Source organism: Pagrus pagrus (assembly GCF_965226575.1).
Source record: "Pagrus pagrus genome assembly, chromosome: 8".
NCBI classification, from domain to species: Eukaryota; Metazoa; Chordata; class Actinopteri; order Spariformes; family Sparidae; genus Pagrus; species Pagrus pagrus.
The window spans coordinates 7,633,372-7,653,196 of NC_140192.1; the positions used below are offsets into that span (position 1 = coordinate 7,633,372).

At 40.9% G+C, this 19,825-nt stretch overlaps 2 protein-coding genes across 2 annotated transcripts; one reads left to right on the forward strand and one right to left on the reverse strand.

Annotated features, from left to right (window-relative positions):
* Nucleotides 1-1,602: 1,602 nt before the first annotated feature.
* Nucleotides 1,603-2,455, reverse strand: LOC311260722 (protamine-like protein). The gene has a single exon (XM_084358891.1). It carries the CDS (start codon nucleotides 2,403-2,405, stop codon nucleotides 1,821-1,823), a length of 585 nt encoding a protein of 194 aa, XP_084215017.1. The 5' UTR covers nucleotides 2,406-2,455; the 3' UTR covers nucleotides 1,603-1,820.
* A 4,876-nt stretch (nucleotides 2,456-7,331) lies between these two features.
* tspan36 (tetraspanin 36) lies at nucleotides 7,332-15,659 on the forward strand. The gene is made up of 7 exons (XM_084360838.1): nucleotides 7,332-7,539; nucleotides 11,505-11,696; nucleotides 11,882-11,956; nucleotides 12,058-12,153; nucleotides 13,283-13,435; nucleotides 13,590-13,673; nucleotides 14,944-15,659. Exons 1-7 carry the CDS (start codon nucleotides 7,480-7,482, stop codon nucleotides 15,022-15,024), a joined length of 741 nt encoding a protein of 246 aa, XP_084216964.1. The 5' UTR covers nucleotides 7,332-7,479; the 3' UTR covers nucleotides 15,025-15,659.
* Nucleotides 15,660-19,825: the final 4,166 nt, after the last annotated feature.

Here is a 19,825-nt window from a genome sequence, read left to right on the forward strand (position 1 = left end):
ATACATTTCTATATAACATAACTAATTCCAAATTACAGTTTATGTATATTGCTGATTTTAAAGGAAATGTCAAGTAAATCTTGGGCTGCATTATGTTTTTATAAAAGTAGCTTTATGGTTTCCAAATTCTACGTGTTGCAGTAAAATATGACCTTAATGAAAATTGTGTTCAGGGGCAACTCATCTCTGCTGCCTCTGCGCTGCCTCTCCTCTGAATTCATTCTTGGAAAGCTGTATGGTTGCAGCAGGAAACTTGCAGCTGGTGAACTCTACTGTGTCTAACTGTGTGAGTCGGCACATACTGTACACATAAGTTGTAGATCACAACTTTAGCCATGCTCCTGATCACTTTTTTTGTTATTTATTCTACTAATTTTCAGTTGAAATCCCACCTCTTGTGACATTTTTTTCGCTCAAAGCGATCACCATGTTATCTACTAAATTCAGTTATACTCTCTAATGAGTTTGGACGCGCCTGCACTCATCAGCCGGTGCAGAGATATCGTTTCTTCCGCAATGAAACCCTGGTGTGTGTTTTGTCTGCTGTAGATAAGAGGAACAGCAACGAACTCGGCCTGACACACGCCCGTCAAGGCTCACTGCTCAGTGACGATCAGCTGGCGCCTTACCAGCTGTTGTTTTAGGACCAGCCTTGTCCCAGGCAGTGTTCAATCTTCACTACACGAACTTTACAAACTGCATATCAGAGTAACTTTTATTTTTATAAACTCCTACCGACAGCTTTCTGTTAAAATAAAAGTTTGGCTGGGAGGCAGATGTGTGACAGTTACTTTTTTCATATACTTGATGAGGAAGAACGTTACATTTTGACCACAACAGCTGTTTGTGTCTGTCACTTCACAACACACACTTCTGGTATTAAAATGTGTGTGAATACACCGTGCGGGACGCCGAGGTTCCCGTGCGTAACGGTGCGTAAAAGGGGCCGCTGCATGACTTTACGCGCGCGCCTGAGCGTTCCTCTGCGTCACTGTGAGTCAAGCAAATCAAGACATGGCCCGATATCATCCCCTCGTTCACTCATTCAGTACTCAAGTCGGCAGAATATTCAGATTTCAGACAAATCATCACAATTTTGCATCAAAACGTGCAGCTGAGGAGATGCACAACTGTTTAAAATGCGGCTCATTGCAATGTGGGATTGTTTTCGTTCCACTGGGAGATTTTGAGGGCATTACACAAAATGTCTTATACAATTACACACTCAGAATACTCAAATAAAACGGCGCACAGTGTGTGCAGTGCACAATATATAAGACTGGGAGTGTTTTCGGGCACAATCCAAAATTGTACTTTTAAAAGTAACGACCTCTTTGTCCTTTTAAGTGCACAGAGTACTTATTTGTCATACATTCTGATTCTGGTTCATGTACTTGGTATTTAAAGACTGAATTATGATATATAGCCATACAGTTAAGTTTCAGTCAACTGTTCTTTTCTCAGTTTAATGTTGTTCACAGCGGACTGTAGAGAGTTCTTGGATACACAGAGAATATATGAAATGCAAAAGAGGTTATATCAAGTCTGTCAAGAGTTATTTTTGTTGTTGAAAACTGGAATAAAATCACAGGACACGCTGTATAAATTAAAATAGGTTTATTATTTCCATCAAGTCAGTTCTTTACAGAACAAGGCGGGGGTGTAAAAGCAGCAGGTTCAGTGTTTTCTTATCTAGAAAAACTGTAAAATAGCTAAAGCAAACTCAAGTACTTGGAATGAATGCAAAGTTTAGTCCACGCACAAGTTAAACGCCACCAGAAAGGCGTTTGGTCAGCATTCAGCGTTTATCATGAGAGTTCTCACTTCTTGGCAGCAGCCCTGGTCCTGGTGGACTTAGTGACCTTACGTTTGACCTTCCTGGGACTCTGTGCCTTCTTGGGCTTCTTTGCTCCAGCGGGCTTCTTGGCTGCAGTGGGCTTCTTGGCTTTCTTGGGACTCTTTGGCTTCCTCTTCTTCTTAGGTGACTTCTTGGCCGCTGGAGAGGCACCTGCGGCTGCTTTCTTGGCGCTAGCCTTCTTGACCTTTTTTGTTTTGGGCTTCTTCTTCTTCACCACCCTCTTCTTTCGAGGTGTGGGAGGCTTCTTGTTCAGCTTGAAGGAGCCCGATGCCCCGCTGCCCTTTGTCTGCACCAAAGATTTGTTGGCCACCAAGCGCCTGATGGCGATGACAATTCTTGCTCTGTTCTTCACCACGTCGTATCCTCCGGCCTTCAGAGCCTTCTTCAGGGCTGCCAGGGACATGCCGCCGCGCCCTGTGGACGCGGAGACAGCCTTCAGTATCAGGTCTGATACCGAGGGACTCGTCTTCTTCTTCTGAGGCCTGGCTCTCTTCTTGGGAGATTTGGCCGGAGTCGCCAGTGGCACAGAAACCGCGGGAGAAGACATTGTTATTGCGCTTATATCAGGGTCAAGTGGGTGACAATGACAGCGATATCTCTGCTGTCCCTGTCCACAGGGTCAGGTCTTATGATGCCACGGTGAGAACCGTGTAGAGTGAACCTCCCCACCACAGCGCGCCTCTTCACTTCATCTCAAACTTGATAAAGTTTGTGTTTTCTCCAGCTGGATTATCCTCTAAAATCCATGCGTAAAGTGTCGGGAATCCTTTTAAAAAGCACATCATAAGAATCAGCGTAATCTGAACTGTATGTATCCATATTTGTATTAAGTGATTTAATAAAATATATGAAGATTTGTTGGCTGTAATGACACAGCTGGCAGTTGTGATGCGTAATTTGAGACGCTTATTTTGGACGTTTTGACAAAGTTACACCATCCAAACAAACAACAACAGACTTTTGGGAATAAATAATGTAAAAGAGTAATGTGGCTGACACACTGACTCCAAAACTTCGTTTCATTTCAGCCGTTTTTGCAAATTAAATTCATTTTAAGATGACCAAAGAAACACAGCTGCCTTGCAGACCCAACATGTCTGACCGCACCAGATAAAAACTCCCGGAGCGCAGAAGCAGGGCAGTTTTAATGAGGTGACAAAAAGTTAAATAACAAAAAATAATCATTTCACATCATCATGTGTTATAAAGTTAAAATAATACTGTAGGCTACTGTGTGTCTCCTCTGTGTGGAGGGAGATGGACCTCAGCCAGAATAAGAGTTATCAGTCTGTGAGGAGTGGCGGACAAAGAAACGAATTTAAGATTAATTTCCCGGTCTTTCTTTTAACCTTAAATGACCAGTGATGGATGCACTCACATTAGTCTGCATGTATGTATATTTAAAACCTTTTCCTTTCTAATTGTGGTTTGAAAACCGCTTTGATCACAGGACATAGAAACTTAATAATCCCATTATGAGCTTTTCGTTTGTGTTTGTGTATCAACAGATTAATTAAAGCAACAAAGACATCAATGAAACAATGGCAGCATAATGCTGAATGTTCCTCACTTCATTCAGCCTGCAGTTCTTTTGGTGAATGAGCAGCATACACAATGTATAGTGTAATGTTTCCTATGATAAAGTTGGTCAGAAGTCTGTTTGAGTGAAACATAAAATGTATTTTATCTTCTTTGTGACAATGTTGTGTTCTTCCACATGCTTGTGCCTCTGAAATTTGATTTAGACTTATTTGGACCCGAGTTTTAGTGGCCACCAGTTAGATTGTTTGATTAAATAGCTTTACTCACTGATAAAAAATCTGAATTGTTGTGATTCTCACATTATTATTATTATTATTATTAATATTATTATTATTTTACAAGTGCAGTTTGTTGATGAGAACAATTCTTTAACAACAGAAAGCATCAGTTACTTTCAGGTATTTGTGGTGTATGTCCTTGAAATTCATGTATTTTACATATATTCATTTTTATTTTATTTTTTGTATTTATAGTTTATTTTTTTTACAAGCACAGCACACAATTTAAGGGGCACTGTGTAGTTTTGGAGAAGAAATACAAACTCAGAAATATGTCTCTTTTCCACAACTGAACAAACAAGCTGTTCTCAGAGGAAAATAAAGTCCCCAGAACACTGTTTCAAGCTAGAAAGGTGGCAGGGTCCGCCACATGTAAACAAAGTGAACAGGGCAGGTGAACAAAAAGACACAGAACATCAAATGCATAAAACATAAAACAACACAATACATGAAGGTCCATTACATTTAAAAAACTTTGAAGTACATTTCCACGACTCTGAGCTTGATAAAATAAACTTTAAATCTTAAAACATGAACCAACATTTGGGTTTATTATTGGTTTCAAACTGGAGATGATCGGCGGAGACATGGATTGGAATATTAAATTATCTCTGTCTCTCTTTGGCGCTTCTTTCTCCATCTGCTTTTTTTTCTTCTTTCTTTTTCAATAACATGAGATAAAGTGTGTGCGTGTGTTTATGCGTGTGTGTGAGTGTGAGGAAGCAGATTGGCAAATGTAGTCCTGCCGTCTGTCGTGTACTGATAGCGCCTCCTCCTGTTGCACACAAAAACAAACAAACACACACACGCCTCCAACAGAGTGACGTCACGTCGTGGCTCTTATGCCGTGACAAAAGGAGGGAAACACACATAGTTGTACCGGCAAGAGCAAGTAATCATACTTACTTACAAAGATTGCAACAAAAAACATGAACTGAGGATGTGAACTGGTCAGACTGTGAGTGGATGTGTGAATATGTGGTGTTGTATGGTGCAAAATAAAAGAAATGCAACCAAAGCAAACAAAAGAAACAAAAGAAACCATGTGATGCAAGAGGGAGAGCCCGCACTGGGAGGAAGCGAGAAGGAGTGGGACGGCTGATCCTGTATTCATTCTGGGTGGACTGGCCAGGTGCACCCAGCTGCACTCATGGAAACTGTGCATACCTGGACCTGAAGGAAGAAACACAAACACAAACACAGACAGCAGCCAGGACAAGATAAAGCCCCACAGGCCATGGCAAAGCCAGAGGTAAAATGAGTTCAGAAACAGATCCAGCCGCCTCTAAAAAATATAATCTTTTTTCTGTATGTGTAGAAACCTTCAAATCCACCTTATCACACTGCTGGGCGGAGAACAGAGGACGAGTCATTTATATCAGATCATATAATGATGTAGTGATCTCAGAAATCCACTTGGACCAAGAGCAGGAGACACAGACACACATCCCTGTACAGTTCTGAGTTTGTAGAAGGACCTGTTGTCCCCAAAATCAAAACACAACTTTAACTTCCTTATCTGAAGGGTAACTGAAACTGTCCACATCTACAGTGACTAGTAATGAAAAAGCCAAGACTTCTAGTGTTTTCCGAGTATGTGCTGTCGCGGTTTTAAGGGTCTTTATCTGTGTTGTGGTCAGACGATCAGCTGTCACCTTGTGTTGTGCTCTCCTCAAACTTCCATAGTAAGTAACTTAAACGTGTTAGTGGATCAGATCACCAGTATACCAGCCTACCAGCACCACTGTGACACAACTGAGGCCTGCACTCCTCCCCCACCAGTGGAGTAGTGTTAATGAAACCACTGTTTCATAACAGTAAATTCCCAGGGTCTTCTCTTTTCTGTGTCAAAGAAGACCATAAAAAAATTCTGTCTTTGTTATTAACTGCCAGGAAGCAGCGGAGGGACTACTGTCATTCATTCAATGATGCTTTTGATGGCCTCACAAGTCCTGTGAAAACGGTCATTACTGTGCACAGATGCAGTAGCTTTGTGGTAGGACTGTTGTGTCGTGAATAACTTTAGAACATCTGTAGATCAAAATAAATTAAGAAATTAAAGTGTCAGTTCGCCCCAAATCAAGAATACACATTTTCCCTCTTACCTGTAGCGCTATTTATCCATCGAGATTGTTTTGGTGTGAGATGGCGAGTTTTGGAGATACCAGCTGTAGAGATATGAACAGCAGTGTCTCTTTACAGAAATCATCACCTGGTCACTCAAGATAATCCACAGACCTTGTTGTGAGCAGTTTCATAGGAACTATTCTGTATCACCACACAGAAGGAAGCTAGCCATTACTTATGGAAAAGAGGCTAGATTATTATTAAATAGTTCCCATATGAAACTGCTCACATCAAGGTCTGTGGATTGTCTTGAGTAACCAGGTCATGATTTCTGCAAAAAGACATTGCGGTTGAGTTTTTCAAATGTACTCACGAGTGTGAATACCGAGTAGTTCAATTATATTCAAGAGTAAGCAGACATCATATAGCGGATCTCTTCAAATCTCGGCAACTCACACCAAAACCAGCTAGACGGATAAAAAGCGGTACAAGTAATAGGGAAAATATGTGTTTTTTTGATTGGGGGGTGAACTGTCCCTTTAAGAAAAACAGTTTTCAATCAAAGTAGGAAAATATGAAGACATACTAGAAAAGTGTGATCATTGCTCAGTTTGAAACATTGTGTCAAACCAGAGTAAAATATCTACAAGACTGAACAGTAGCCTCAGTTTTACTTTATAGGAGCACTATGTAGTGTTGGGGAAGACAGTTTAATCAGAAGAGAAACATCTTCATTGACTAATTTTTATGCCTAAACAAACTAAATAAACAAACTCTCTTACTGGCGGACCCTGCCACCTTTCTAGCTTCAAACAGTGCTCTGGGGACCTTATATTCCTCTGAGAACAGCTTGTTTATTCAGTAATAGAAAAGATACATATTTCTGTATTTGCATAATTACCTCATTAATATTTTAAACATTGAAATTCTTAGTTTGAGTTTCTTCTCTAAAACTACATAGTGCCCCTTTAAATTATGTGCCGTCCCTGTAAAATAAACAATTTTAAAAATGTACAATCTGTGAACTTTAAGGATCAATTTAACTCCCTGATTCTTTCTACTGTTGTTAAAGATTTGTTCTCATCAGTTATCATATAAACAATTTAGAAAACAGAATTCATTTGTAAAATAATAAAAATAACACTAATAATAATAATTTTCATCAACAAGTCAAGTCTTCATTGACTCATTGTTTATGCCTTACCAAACTAAATAAACAAACTATCTTTGTTTTCATAACTGAATAAACAAAGTTTCAGTATTGTTTATATGTGGCGGACCCTGCCACCTTTTCTAGCTTCAAACAGTGCTCTGAGGACCTTATATTCCTCTGAGAACAGCTTGTTTACTCAGTTATGGAGGGAAACAATTGTTTTACCTAATTAATATAGTAAATATGACATTTCTGCGATTGAACTTCTTCTCCAAAAACTTACATAGTGCCCCTTTAATCATTACACAGTGAGCGGTGTAGGGAGGGAGGGAGGGAGTGAGGGTGAGGGTGGGGGTGTGTCGGAGGAGCTGCTCAGACCTGCTCTGCTCCATCGCTCTCCTCCCCAAAGCATGTGACCATGAGATCAGAGTCACTGCAGACAGACGGATCGAGAGAACTTGTGACCAGATCAGCAGCAGCAGCAGCAGCAGCAGGAAGGCAGACAGCAGCTCCGTGAGATAAAAACCGGACCTGAGCAGCTCCACACTCCTCCTTCGACCTCTTCAGCTCCTCCACACAACATGGACTGCGGGATTTTAACGTCCAAGACCGTCCTCCTCTTCCTCAGCTTGGTGTTTTGGGTGAGTCGCGGTTGTTGTTTCTCCACCTGCAGAGATTTGGGTTCACACTGACGGCTGGCCTCTGCCTGGGAGTGATCTCTAATCTGCTTGAAATCGGTTTCATTGATTTTCTGAAATGTTCTGGCGGCCGTGAGTGTTTTAAAATCAGAGTTGTGGTTTGATAAACATCTAGAGAGCCTGTCTCAGTTTTCTGGTCAGCACATTCCCTACTTCCTCATTTCCACTGTACCTCAAGAGCTCTGCTCAGCTGTGGCAAGTTGTTTTTTTTAGGAAGGGAGTGATTCCTGAGAATTTGTGTGGCATTTCCCAGCTCATCTCAGGGGAACTCACTTACTGGACTTTGCTCTGACTCATTTACAGTAGAAACAACAGCTGTCACACTCTCATCTGTCTCCTCCTGAGGACAAATTGGTTGAGGAGAGTCAAAGTAAACTTTCTGCTTCTCTGTGGCTGATATGTGTAATTCGATTACCATGAGAGAGGCCGGGTCTGTGAGCGAATCCTGCAAGAGTAACCTCGTTTGTATCTTGTTCAAATACCCACACATCCACTTTTTGACTCCCTGGTTTGCCGTTGCCTTCCAAGTCGACTGGATCCCTTTACTTTTCTTGTTTTTCTGACCAGCTGGGTCAAAAAAATCAATACCGTCACCTTTGACACACATTTTCTCCAAACTAGGGATGGGACGCTATAAGATTTTATCACAGATCACGATAGAAGAACACTCTGGGTAAGCTGATCGTGGTGGATTTCCATTATTGGGTTAGGGCTGTCATAATATCAGATTTTCAGTACACGATTGTCGTGGCCAAACACATTCACGGTAATTATGTAATTGCGATAACTATACAGCAATCAAATGTATGTTCAACTTTGTTTGTTTTTGAAGTCATGAATAAAAGACACACAAGGCCGAACATCTCCGCCGGATTATTCAGATGATATTATCGTCTGTGTATTACTAAAACGACATCAATATTCCTTTTTTGTTTAAAAATATCACAGTTATCGTGATATTGCGACACTTCTTATCAGGATAATCGAGAATATCCTCACGTCAGCGACCTGAATAAGCTCTACAGCTCACTTACGTACAGTCCTTCAGTGATTTCCTGATTTATCTTTGCGTCTTTCGAGTCATCACAAGTAAGTCTTCAGGCACGGTTTGATCATCTTATCCTCGTTATCGAGCATATTTTGGCGATTGTTGGGATAATATCGTAAATCGCAATTGTCGTAGCCACGATGATCGTGAGCCTGAGCTCAGTTATAGTTGGTCGAGCTAAACAAACCAAGCCGGGTCCAAGTATAAGAATAAAATGATCTTCATATCCATGTTTGTTTTTTCCTCTGTTTGAAATGGCTGATATATCAAGCCTCTCAAGGACATGACCGAACAGAGCTGGACATGAAAAAGTGCCCAATTTGAAACCTGCTGTGTGGAGAAACAAAAATCATAATTCAATCCAAATATTGAATTATCCTTTTGACCTGGGTCTGACCCACTGGCAGACCAGACTTTATAAAATCACATTAAGCAGAAAATCATTGTAGAAACCACAATGTTTTCATTTTTTTGTTCAAAAAGTTTCAGTGGGAGGCAGATATGAATCAGTGAATGCAGTAAAAATGTGTACCAAATGATCCATGTAATTGGAAATATCGATTTGATGTAATGGTGATGCGATCGTTACGCGTCCCATTGTTACAAAAGAAAAACGCTCAACAGATTTGATGGTGATTTAAGTGGAAAATCAAACGTTTACGGGTTAATGTGAGTGAATGTTTGGAAGCACATGAGCAGAAACGTCACGGCTGCCCTCTTTCCCAGTTTGAGGAAGAAAAAAAACAAAAAAACACCAACATGTCTTCCCCCCGGGATCAGATCTGAGATACAGTACCAGTACGTTTCTTGTGAAGGGGCCCGCTTCAGATCAAGAAACATCGCCTGAGAGGTTCAACACATTCCAGAGAGGTGGCACCGTACGTGGGCGCTATACGTTGTGTAAGCCTCTTTGTGCTGCTTCTTAGGCACAAGACCAGAGTTTCTGGGAAGATTACGGGTGAGAGATGGAGGGCTCGGGGGAGGTGGGGGTAGAGTAACCACCCCGCAGAGATCCCGTGACTGTGGGGTGATTAAGAGAAGCGAGTCATGAGGCTGAAGTGGAGGATGAATGATTGTTTGGCCGCACACATGCTCACATAGGAACAAAGAACGCAATCTATACCCCACCTCAGCACAGGGGAAGTAAAACTGAGAATGACGTTAATGCGCAAACGCACACAAAAGGGGAATTTCTGAGTGTTTGTTCTTTTATTTAAAGTAGCTGCTGGCAGTCGTCTTATTTGGCACACATTTTCCATCAGTGATGCAAAGGGAAGTTCAGCAGATCACCCAGTTCACACATACAGATTCATTTTTAGCTCTCCATGTCCCGCACTATTGGACTGTTCCCGTTGTCACACGCTGGAGTTCGAATCAAGTCTGATAAGTAGTGAGGTTCAAAGGTCCGATGGAAGTCAGGAGTGCTGATAATGAAATCGACAATAGAGCAGTTGTTTTCTTTACACTTGTCTCTCAGGAAACAGATTTTAAGCAGTTCTTTAATCAATATTCAGTTTCCTTGCCCGTCTCTGATTGTTGGATAATACATTTTTAATCAGTTAAATTCTTACTAGCATTATTGTTTAACTAATGTTCAATCATTAACAATCACTAGTTGTCTCCGTTCTTGGTTTGACCCACAAAAGCCTTTTGGGCTTGTTGACCAGCAGACATTATGAGAGTCCTCTCTAACTTAGCCTAAAAACGTCGAGCAAGGTCTCCCAGCTTTGGAGTGACTTAGGAAACTACTTAGAGCGACTCTGTGCAGGGAAAGTACAGAAACCTTTATCCCAGCGGGGAGGCGTTGCTAGGTGTGACACATTCTTTTAAAAGCTGTGATTGGGTGATGTGCCAGAGATGTGAGTGCATCTCTTATGAGATCGACCGCAAACGCTATCCCTGCACGATCTAAAGAGTAGTGGTTCATTAATGCACCGTCATTCTGCATTGAGAGAATATTTCTCCTTCTTCTCTGTCTTTCCACCATTTTCTCCTCTGCTTAGGAAACTCTTAAGGACTCTTTAAAAGTCCCCTCCACTACTCCTAACAGATTTTTCCCTTACTAGCACTATAAGGGCTTTGTGAATAACTTTTTTAGTCTCATATTTAATGAAAAATTATTAGAAGACGTCATAATTCTAGGAATCTTCTTAGCATTTCGTCACTAGGAGCAAATCTTTGTATTGGGAAGCTTTATGGATGCGGCCCCAGATCAGAGATCAGTCACTGTGATTCTGGTGCATAAAATCGACCCCCATACATGCAGTCTTATGATTGATGAGCTCACACTGAAGCATGACTCCTAGGAAAGTCATGATGTTTATGTGACTTAGGGCGTAATCCACATCTGACTCCACGAGGACACATCATCAGTGACCTTAACAGCCTGCGTTCATCACATGAGGTCGCAGCATCCAAACCGACTCTTGTGACTCTCAGACGAATCTTATATCAGTGTTTATGAATGGAGGGGAGGTATGACGCTTTCAACTGAAGCACAGAGAGAAAATACAGATCATGTGACATGTCTGTGGAATGTTTATTTCCGCAGTGTTTTGCTTTGCTAAATGCAAAGTATGAGGAGGTTTTAATAGCTCAGTGATCTATTACTTAATGATTGTTTACTCTTTAGCCACAGAGTCTGTGTGCTTTAATTCAGCTGTCAGCAGTGGATCCTTATTTTTGAGTTTATTCCTGGTGCAACATACAGAATAATGAGAAAACAAGTGTGTTCTCATGGTCATTTATCTTAAGTATTTTAATCTTTACTCTTCTGTTCTTTACTTCTGAATATTAAATGCTAACTTTATTGCAAAACTTTAGACGTGTAACACACTGATGTTTCCTCCTCCGCTGGCAGGCTGCAGGAGCGGCGTTGGCCTACGTGGGCGCCTACGTGATCAAGAGCTATGACAACTTCGACCACTTCATTCAGGACAAGTACACGCTGATCCCGGCGGCCATCATCATCGGCGTCGCCGTGGTGATGTTCATTTTCGGTCTGGTGGGATGCTGCGCCACAATCCGGGAGTCCAAAGTCGGCCTGAGCTTTGTAGGTTTCTGTTTGTGTGTGTGTTTGTGAAGATTTGTGCGGTTGCATTTTTCACCTTCAAACATTTAGTACATCGTTAGTTATCATCTTTGATGTTTCGTTTTTGTTTTATCCTTTAACTCTACTTCACTTCTGTTTTCTCTCTGAATTACTTCACAGCGTGTCTCACTTTCTTTTCTCTCCAGTTCTTCATGATCATCATGCTGATCTTTGCAGCTGAAGTTGCTGCTTTGGTATTTAGCTTCATCTACCAAAACAAGGTGAGTCACTGATCCGTGTTCTCTGTCACATGATGCTGTCTGCTGACAGTAAACTATTTTAGGTATGAGACTGTATTACATGGCTGTCAATGTGTGTCCAGATAAGCGGAGACCTGGAGCGCTCCATGAACGACGTCTTCGCAAAGTATAATGGAGATGATGCTGAGGCCAGAGCTGTGGACTACCTGCAGAATCAGGTTGGTATTGTGGTCTGCTGTATATAAATAGTTTTGTTTTCTCGCTTGATCTTTCATTCTCTTCCACCTGTTCTGCAACGCTTGCTTTCTCTCTCGCTTGCTTGCTTTCATTTCCCTCTCTTGCCCCACGGTCTGTGTGTCTTGCCTTTTATAGAGAGAAGTCGTCTTTAAAGAACAACAGCTGAAAACACAGTATACTGTACATTTTGTCGGGTATCAGTCCTGTTAAAACTGGGGAGACTCGAGTTTGTGTGTGTGAAATGGTTTTGCAGTTTCAGAAAGAAAAAGTCTTGATTAAAAAATCAAACAAAATATGATGAAAATACTTTTTGGTGGTGAACACAGAAGTTCAAGGCTCTGCTCTGGCACAAAGGTTAAAAATCCTTTATTCAAATGTGTCTTTCATGCTGAAATTCTTTGAAACATTGACAACGCATGTTTAAAAAGAGTAGTAACCCACGCGTAGCAGCACAAAAGCTTCTTCACGGTGGGTAGTTTTGCAGTTTGTTGACGTACGAGGGTTCCCAAGTGTCCTTGAAATCCTTAAAAGTCTGTCAATGTGAAGAAAGGAATCGAGGCCTTGAAAGTTTCTGAAAAAAGACAGACATAGGTCATTGAAAGTGCTTGACTTATATATTTACTGTAAAAATAAAAGTTTTTCAGATAACATCTAAACTGTCAGGCAAGCTGCTGATTGTAACAGTAATTAACTTTGATCCGTGTCTCAAACGTGTCTTGAATTTGAGGGAATTGCACCAAGAAAGTCCTTGAACAGTTCTTGAGTTTTATGTTTAAGTAGGTGAGGGAACCCTGGCTTACCCCATGTCAATGTCAATTTAAATGGTCTAATATATCACGGTATATTGCTCATGCCGGCCTGCTCTAATGCTGAGGTGTTTGTAGCACAGCTAAAATTACCTGTGAGAGAAAAGTCTTCAACTATACAGACACATTTCCATAAAGGACCGTTGGACTTTCCACCTTCATGCTTTTGATGCGACAGATTTACACCTCTGCATTTGTTGCGTCATTCAGAGACTTCATCTATAAATAACTGTCATTACTATCTTCTGGACTCATCTTGGGTTTTGTATTAACTCCTGTCTGTTCTCTGTTTGTCTCTTTGCAGTTGCAGTGCTGTGGTGTCAAAAATTACACAAGCTGGTCCAACACCACCTGGTATACCACCCACAACCAAACAGTGCCTAAGTCCTGCTGTAAAAACGCCACCGCCCCACAGTGCACTGGCAGACTGGATCAACCAGACCTGCTCAACACAGAGGTATTCCATACACGAGGACGCTTACTGCTTTTAAATGCACCAAAAATCATCTCCCGCCTCCGATGGGGGAAAAAAAAAAAAGGCGCAGGCTGACATTTTTCTGACGTGCATGTTCAGTACGTGCGCTCACTTGACTCGTGTGCATGTATTTCAGGGTTGCGAGCCCAAGCTGGATCACCTCCTGCAGGGTGTGCTGAGTTACGCCATGCTGGTCATTCTGGGATTCGCCATCATCAAGGTAAAGATGATCACATGCGGTTTAAGTGTTTGCTGTGCTGAAGGCTTCTCCTTGAAACAGAGAAGGATCAGTTTGCAGTCCTGGCAGACATTTCACTATTTAACAGGGCTGTATCGAATAGTTTAAAACTTTAGAAGCTTGATTTCAAACCACTGACATTCGATTCTAAATCAGCATTTGAAGGCTGTGCTGCTTTTTCTGGCAAGTCTATTTACTCTCTTTTATCCCAGGATTTCTGCACAGTTGCAGATAAAGATTAGGATGCACTAATGTTATTAGTATTAAACTATTTGTAGAGTTAAAATGCCAGTGGTGGTTGTGTAACACAGGTAATAATGCTTCCACTTGCCACTGTAACTGATATGTGTGTGTTGGCCTAGTGTTCTGTCACTTTAAATGCGTATACGTCTGCCTTTAAAGGGATTGAAGCACCGGAAGTTCTTCCCGGTCTGGCCTGTGTTGGCGCATCATGTGCTGAAGATATACGCAGCTCAGTGACTGCATTGTCGGTCTCCTACCAGAGTAAACACACTCAGTTGGGGAATCCTGGCCTGTGGTGTCTTCTTTCAAGATAACGCAAATATGCTGCAGAGGCTCGTTTCTGACTCATGGGATACAAAGTTCTCAAAAAGAACCTTGTTGTAAAAGTCCAACAGTCATAATTGATTTAGATGTAATCATTTAAATTCATTTTTTCGGCACTCTGCCCGTCAAAAACAAGATTTACACTGCAGCCAAAAAGCTGGTGTGCTTGCAACACACAGCAGGCACACATCTGTTCTAACAGGGTTTTCTAACGGCACCATAAATTATATTTATATAACCACAATAACATAAATCTGTTTTGCCTATTAGAGTAAAATATGCTATCACAGTAAATGACTTGGCCTGACGAAGGAACTCAATTTAATCTGATGAATCACTTTAATCAAATTTTTTTTTTTCAGGGTAATGACTTTATAAAATATGACAATAGATATTTGAAGCACAAGGCATGCGATACAGCCCTGCTATTTATGCACTTGTTCCTGTTTCAGTTCTGCTTCCTCAGAAAGTTAAAGTCAGAGATGACCGTACAAGGAAAAAATACCCGGATGTAATGACCTTGTGATTTTCCCATGAACCACTTCTTGGTCTTCCTCAGAGTTTGGGGACAGTACTTGATCAAACTTGTTTTTAAAACGGCACAGATACAAGTATAACCCGTGACCACTCCAGAATATGAACTTTAAGAGCTTGTGTCTGATCACCTTCATCTCTCTTGTTGCAGTTCTTCGGGATGCTGAGCGTGTGTGTGATCACCTGCAAATCTGGCAACCGGAGGAGTGGCTACCAGCCTCTGTACGCCTGAACCGCTTCCTGATACCACTCACCACCTCCTCATTTTGCTTGATTAGGTTCGCTGACCTTTTACTCAGCAGTGTACAGAAGCAGTCCAGGCCAATCACTGTATAAACCTTTGCATTTTATTTAAATGATGGTACATGAAGTACACACACTTGACAAACCTCGGGTCAGTTTCCGTGTGGTTGAGCTGCCCGATGTTTCTTTTCGCTCTCCTTTGGGAAAACACGCGTGTGACAATAGCACAAAAAAACACTTTGAAGTTATTAATAGTAAATGTTAATCCCTGTTGGATTGTGTTTGCTGAAAGTCTTACTCTCTAAAGCATCTTTTAGTGTCTTCTACTGACTGTCGACATAATGCAGCTGCCTTCACATCACCGGAGAGAAAAGGTGTTTTCTCGCTCTGCTGCATCACGTAGATAATCTTTTACACAACCTTATACTTTGGAATGTACTATAATGAAGGACTTCAAGCTATATTTGAAGCTTTTTGTGATTGTGAACACAAGAATAGCAGTTTAATGCCTTATGTAGGTATATATATATACACTCTTATGTTAAATGTCATGGTCAGTTAACTGTATTGAAGTGACGTTGTGTTTATTATGTTTCTAAATTAAACAGGTGAATATTTCCAGTACTTTGGAGTTGTATGTTGTGTTTTTTTAACATTTTGTCAATGATACAAAACCAGTTATGTTCCATCAGGACAGTGTTGCTACATTGAGGACATGACAGATGCTGGTTATCTCTGCCTTACCTCCTGACTCTGCTGATAAAGAGGCCCTCAGCGGCGTACCTACAGGAGATAGGAGTGTTCTTCTTAAGTAAACCTTGTGAGTCATCGAAAGGGACAGATTAAGGGATTAATGAGGCTGTAGATACAACTGATTTCAACCATTAGCTTCATTAAAACTTAAATGATCTTGACCTGTTTCATTGCCAATTGGAACCAGCTCTGCATCGGCATCATTGTCTACCTTTGTGCCTGTCCCAATCCCTGTATTAGGCCAAGAGGTCTGACATTTTATACATGTGTAGTTGACAAGATGTAGAGGGTATGTGCATAGCTCTGGCATAAAGCACGTTCTATTTCTTGTTAAATCCAAATGTGATTTAATTTAGACGGGGACAAAAATATATATAAAGGTTTTTGAGCTGTGTTTTAGAAACTGTAGTTTAGATTTTGTTTTAGCCAAACGCCAAACATAAACTACAAGATGTTACTTTTCATGTGCAGCCTGATACACAGTTACTTATTCTGCTAAGTGTTTACATTTAGGTATGGTGAAATGGCAAATTTAAAAAAAAATGAATAAATAAAAGGGAATTCATCTATAAAGGTTAAATAAATATCCATTTGCATCAGCTGCTACACTTAATCTTGCATTATCACGTTTGTTGCTGGTGTGTTTTTAAGCTGCAGTAACAAAGAAATTCCTGCAGGTGGTGTTAGAGAATATTCTCTGAGCTGAAAGTCTAAACCTCCAGTTGTGATGGTGAGGAGACTCCCCAAAAAACAATTAATGTACTTTGTACAGGGTGGAGGAAGATATGAGGTGATAGTGTATCAATCAGTTATTATAATGAATGAATAGTTTGCAAACAATTGCTTTTAATAAGACTTTAAGATGTTATAAAACGCTTAAAGTGACGGCCTTTATGAACAGTTATTTCTCCTCTTCACGTTGACAAAACTGTCAAGTCACCTCTTCTCTCCTGTGCTGGAGTTTCAGTGAATTGCTCTTTGTGTGAGTGCTGCTGTATTAATGACGTCCGCTGATGTAAATGACCCTGCTGCCCTGTCTCGGTCTGCGTCCCTCTCATATCTCTGGACTGCATATCTTATTCAGGGCATATCCTCACTGCTCCAGGCTGTGTTGACATTTAGACAGGCCGGTCCTTTTCAGAGGGAGCTGTTGGCGCACGCACGGCCAGATAACCTTGTCGTCTCGCAGACCTGCCTTCCTTCCTCTCTCTTTGGCTCTCCTGTCTGTTTATCTGTGTGCCCGTGTGTCTGTTTTCTCTCGGCTCACCTTTTCTCCCTTGTCGTGCGCCTTCTTTACCTGTTTCTGTTTTTATATTTGCATCTCTATCTCCTCCCAAGACCACCCATCTGTTTTCTGTCCCGTGCCCCCTGTTTTTCTCAACTCTCCTCGCTCTGTAGTATCTCAAGCGTTAACCCTTGATATCAAGTGGTGCAGCAGGGAAGATAGTGCACTTTCTCGGTAATGCTGCACACTGTGAGTAATATTTATCAATTGGAACAGAGCAGCTGTCTTTAAGAGTAAATTATCAGTCAGTTATACAAACACAGAAACCAAGATGTTTCAAGATTATTGGGACAATGGGATAACCCATCTAATAAAGTAAGAATGCTGCACTATTTAGTTATTTTGTGCCTTGTTTTTGTTTGTTTGCTCAATTTTAAATTGCTTATTCAATTTCCTTTTGTATTTTGAATTAGTTTTGTCATATTAAGGCGTTGATCTGGGTGGGTATGGATGTCAGGACGTAGGGTGATGTCATATTTGGATGTTTTTCCTTGTTTGTCATAGCTACTTTGGAAAGCTGTAAGAACTCAAAAAAGATATAGGAAAGTTGTCAGAGAAAGCACATCCACTCTGCCAGCCTCTCTTAGTATTGGACCTCAATCAATCTAAGGCACTTAAAAGTCATTAGTGTGGGCCAGGCTCCAAAACCACTGGATCTCCACGAAGGGGAGGATGAAGAGAACAAATACAATACAATCAGTGATAACCAAATTTTATTTTCAACCAAAATATTCAAAAATATTCATAAAAATAAACATTTTATTTATTATTGCTATCGTAAAATGTCACCTCTGTCATAATATTGCTGCATTTCATTGTACTTGTGGAAACAAACGACCTCCAGCACAGAAAAGTGCAACGTAGGTCATAAACACGACATCACAGCAGTATGACTGTGCACGCAGTGATCATTTTTCATCACTTCTAACTTTATGTAGTGTTTGTGTTGTTAAATGTGCTGTAACAACAACTTTGTAGTCGCCATTTTCTTTTCCATTCAGCTGATTTAGGCTTGATACAAGTCTTTGTAAGCATGATGCAGTACCAGCCTACAACTCAGGTCTTTTTCTTAGGTGCCCTTATCTGTTAAAGCAGCTGCTGTAGTTTTGGGTGACGCTCACAGACCTGCCATAAAAGCAGATCTCTGCTGAAAATGTACGTTTTTTGTACTTAACAGTCACAAACAGAAAAAGAATGATGTCTTAAGGTGATAAGAGTAAAGCTAACCCATTCACTGGACCTTTTCAGGGGCCCAGATATTCATCGGACGGGCTTGATTCTACAATATATTATCCATAATGCCACTGGATAGTTGTTGATAAGCCCTGCCCTGCCTCTAAAATGCAGCTTCTTTCAAACCCCACACTTCCAGTTTGTAATGCTGGCTTTCCTTTATCAGTTTTAAGTCTCAACTTTTACACATTAGTGATGAGTAAACTGAAATTCATGTGTGAACTCAACGGACTGCACCTTTAAATATTAGACATAGCATGAATCAAGTTTTCCTTCCTGTTTCATAACAACCACTGTGTTCTGCCTGCACTTTCTGTCACCTTCGAGGTGAAAAAACAAAGAAACTGAAAATTGTTGAATTCACCGGGGCGAGAGCTGCTTGTGCGTATGATTTGCAATGTAGCATTTGCTATTCCCCTATGAGTCATCTTTGCACACCTACAGATGAGCCCTCGTCTGGCTCCTCTTCGGGGCCATCATTCATCACCTCCCTGGTAAAAAAAAAAAAAGAAAAAAAAGCATTCAGCACAAACACACACCAGGCGAGCCGACTAAGCCAGATGTTGTCACAGAGAAATTTCAGCCTTACCTCTAATTTATTTATTTTCTTTTCCTACTTAGACAGGGATCTGTAGGAGGGAGGTAACCTGAGGACGACGCACAGGTAGAAGGCCAGACAGGCAGTTTCTGTGTGTCTAAGTAGAGATACGAGGACTCGTGACATTTCTAATGCTAAATGAATTTTCTGGATTTGTTTTTATTTGTTACATATCTGTGACATATTATGATAAGAAACAAATGACTTTTTCTCCTTTTTATAAAACAGTTATACGAACAAATAGGGAACCAGCTTTTATTTAAATCCCCCCCCTTCATCTTCCTTTCAGGGCAGACCCATAAATAATAACACCTATTGTCGAGACCAGGAGCAGGTGCTCCCGACAACACACATGCCCCGTGCCTGTGTGTGTGTGTGTGTTTCTGTAAATAACCACCCACCACCGACACTGTGATGTCTCCATTTGTCAGATGCTATCAGTGTTAATTAGAGGGAGCAGAAATACAGAAGTGGAACAGAAACAGAGAACAAAGACTCAACAGAATTAAATGAGCAGCAGCAGCAGCAGTATCATGGTCTTATCCACATTATAATTTTATAAGCCTTTCAGACATTCAACTAGCCCGGCTGCTTCTCCTTCTCTTTTTCTTAGCTTTCTTTCCAGGTTTCTCTGCTTTTCTTTCCTTCTTTCTCTATCTCTTTTTCTGTTTTTAGTCATTTAAAGACGACCTATTATGCTTTTATTTCTATTTATGCTTTTTTTTAATATAGGTTCTTGTGCATGTAAGAGGTCCTAAAAGTTGGAAACTCTACCTGCGCCTGAAGTGTCTGAAACGGCTCCTCAGTAGCCCCTGCCTTTATTTCTGTGACTTTGTGACATCACACTATGTCACCATGTCACACATTTTATGGCGAGCAGCTAGTTTGGCACGTAAGAATTGTTTTCCCGCAGCTACTCTG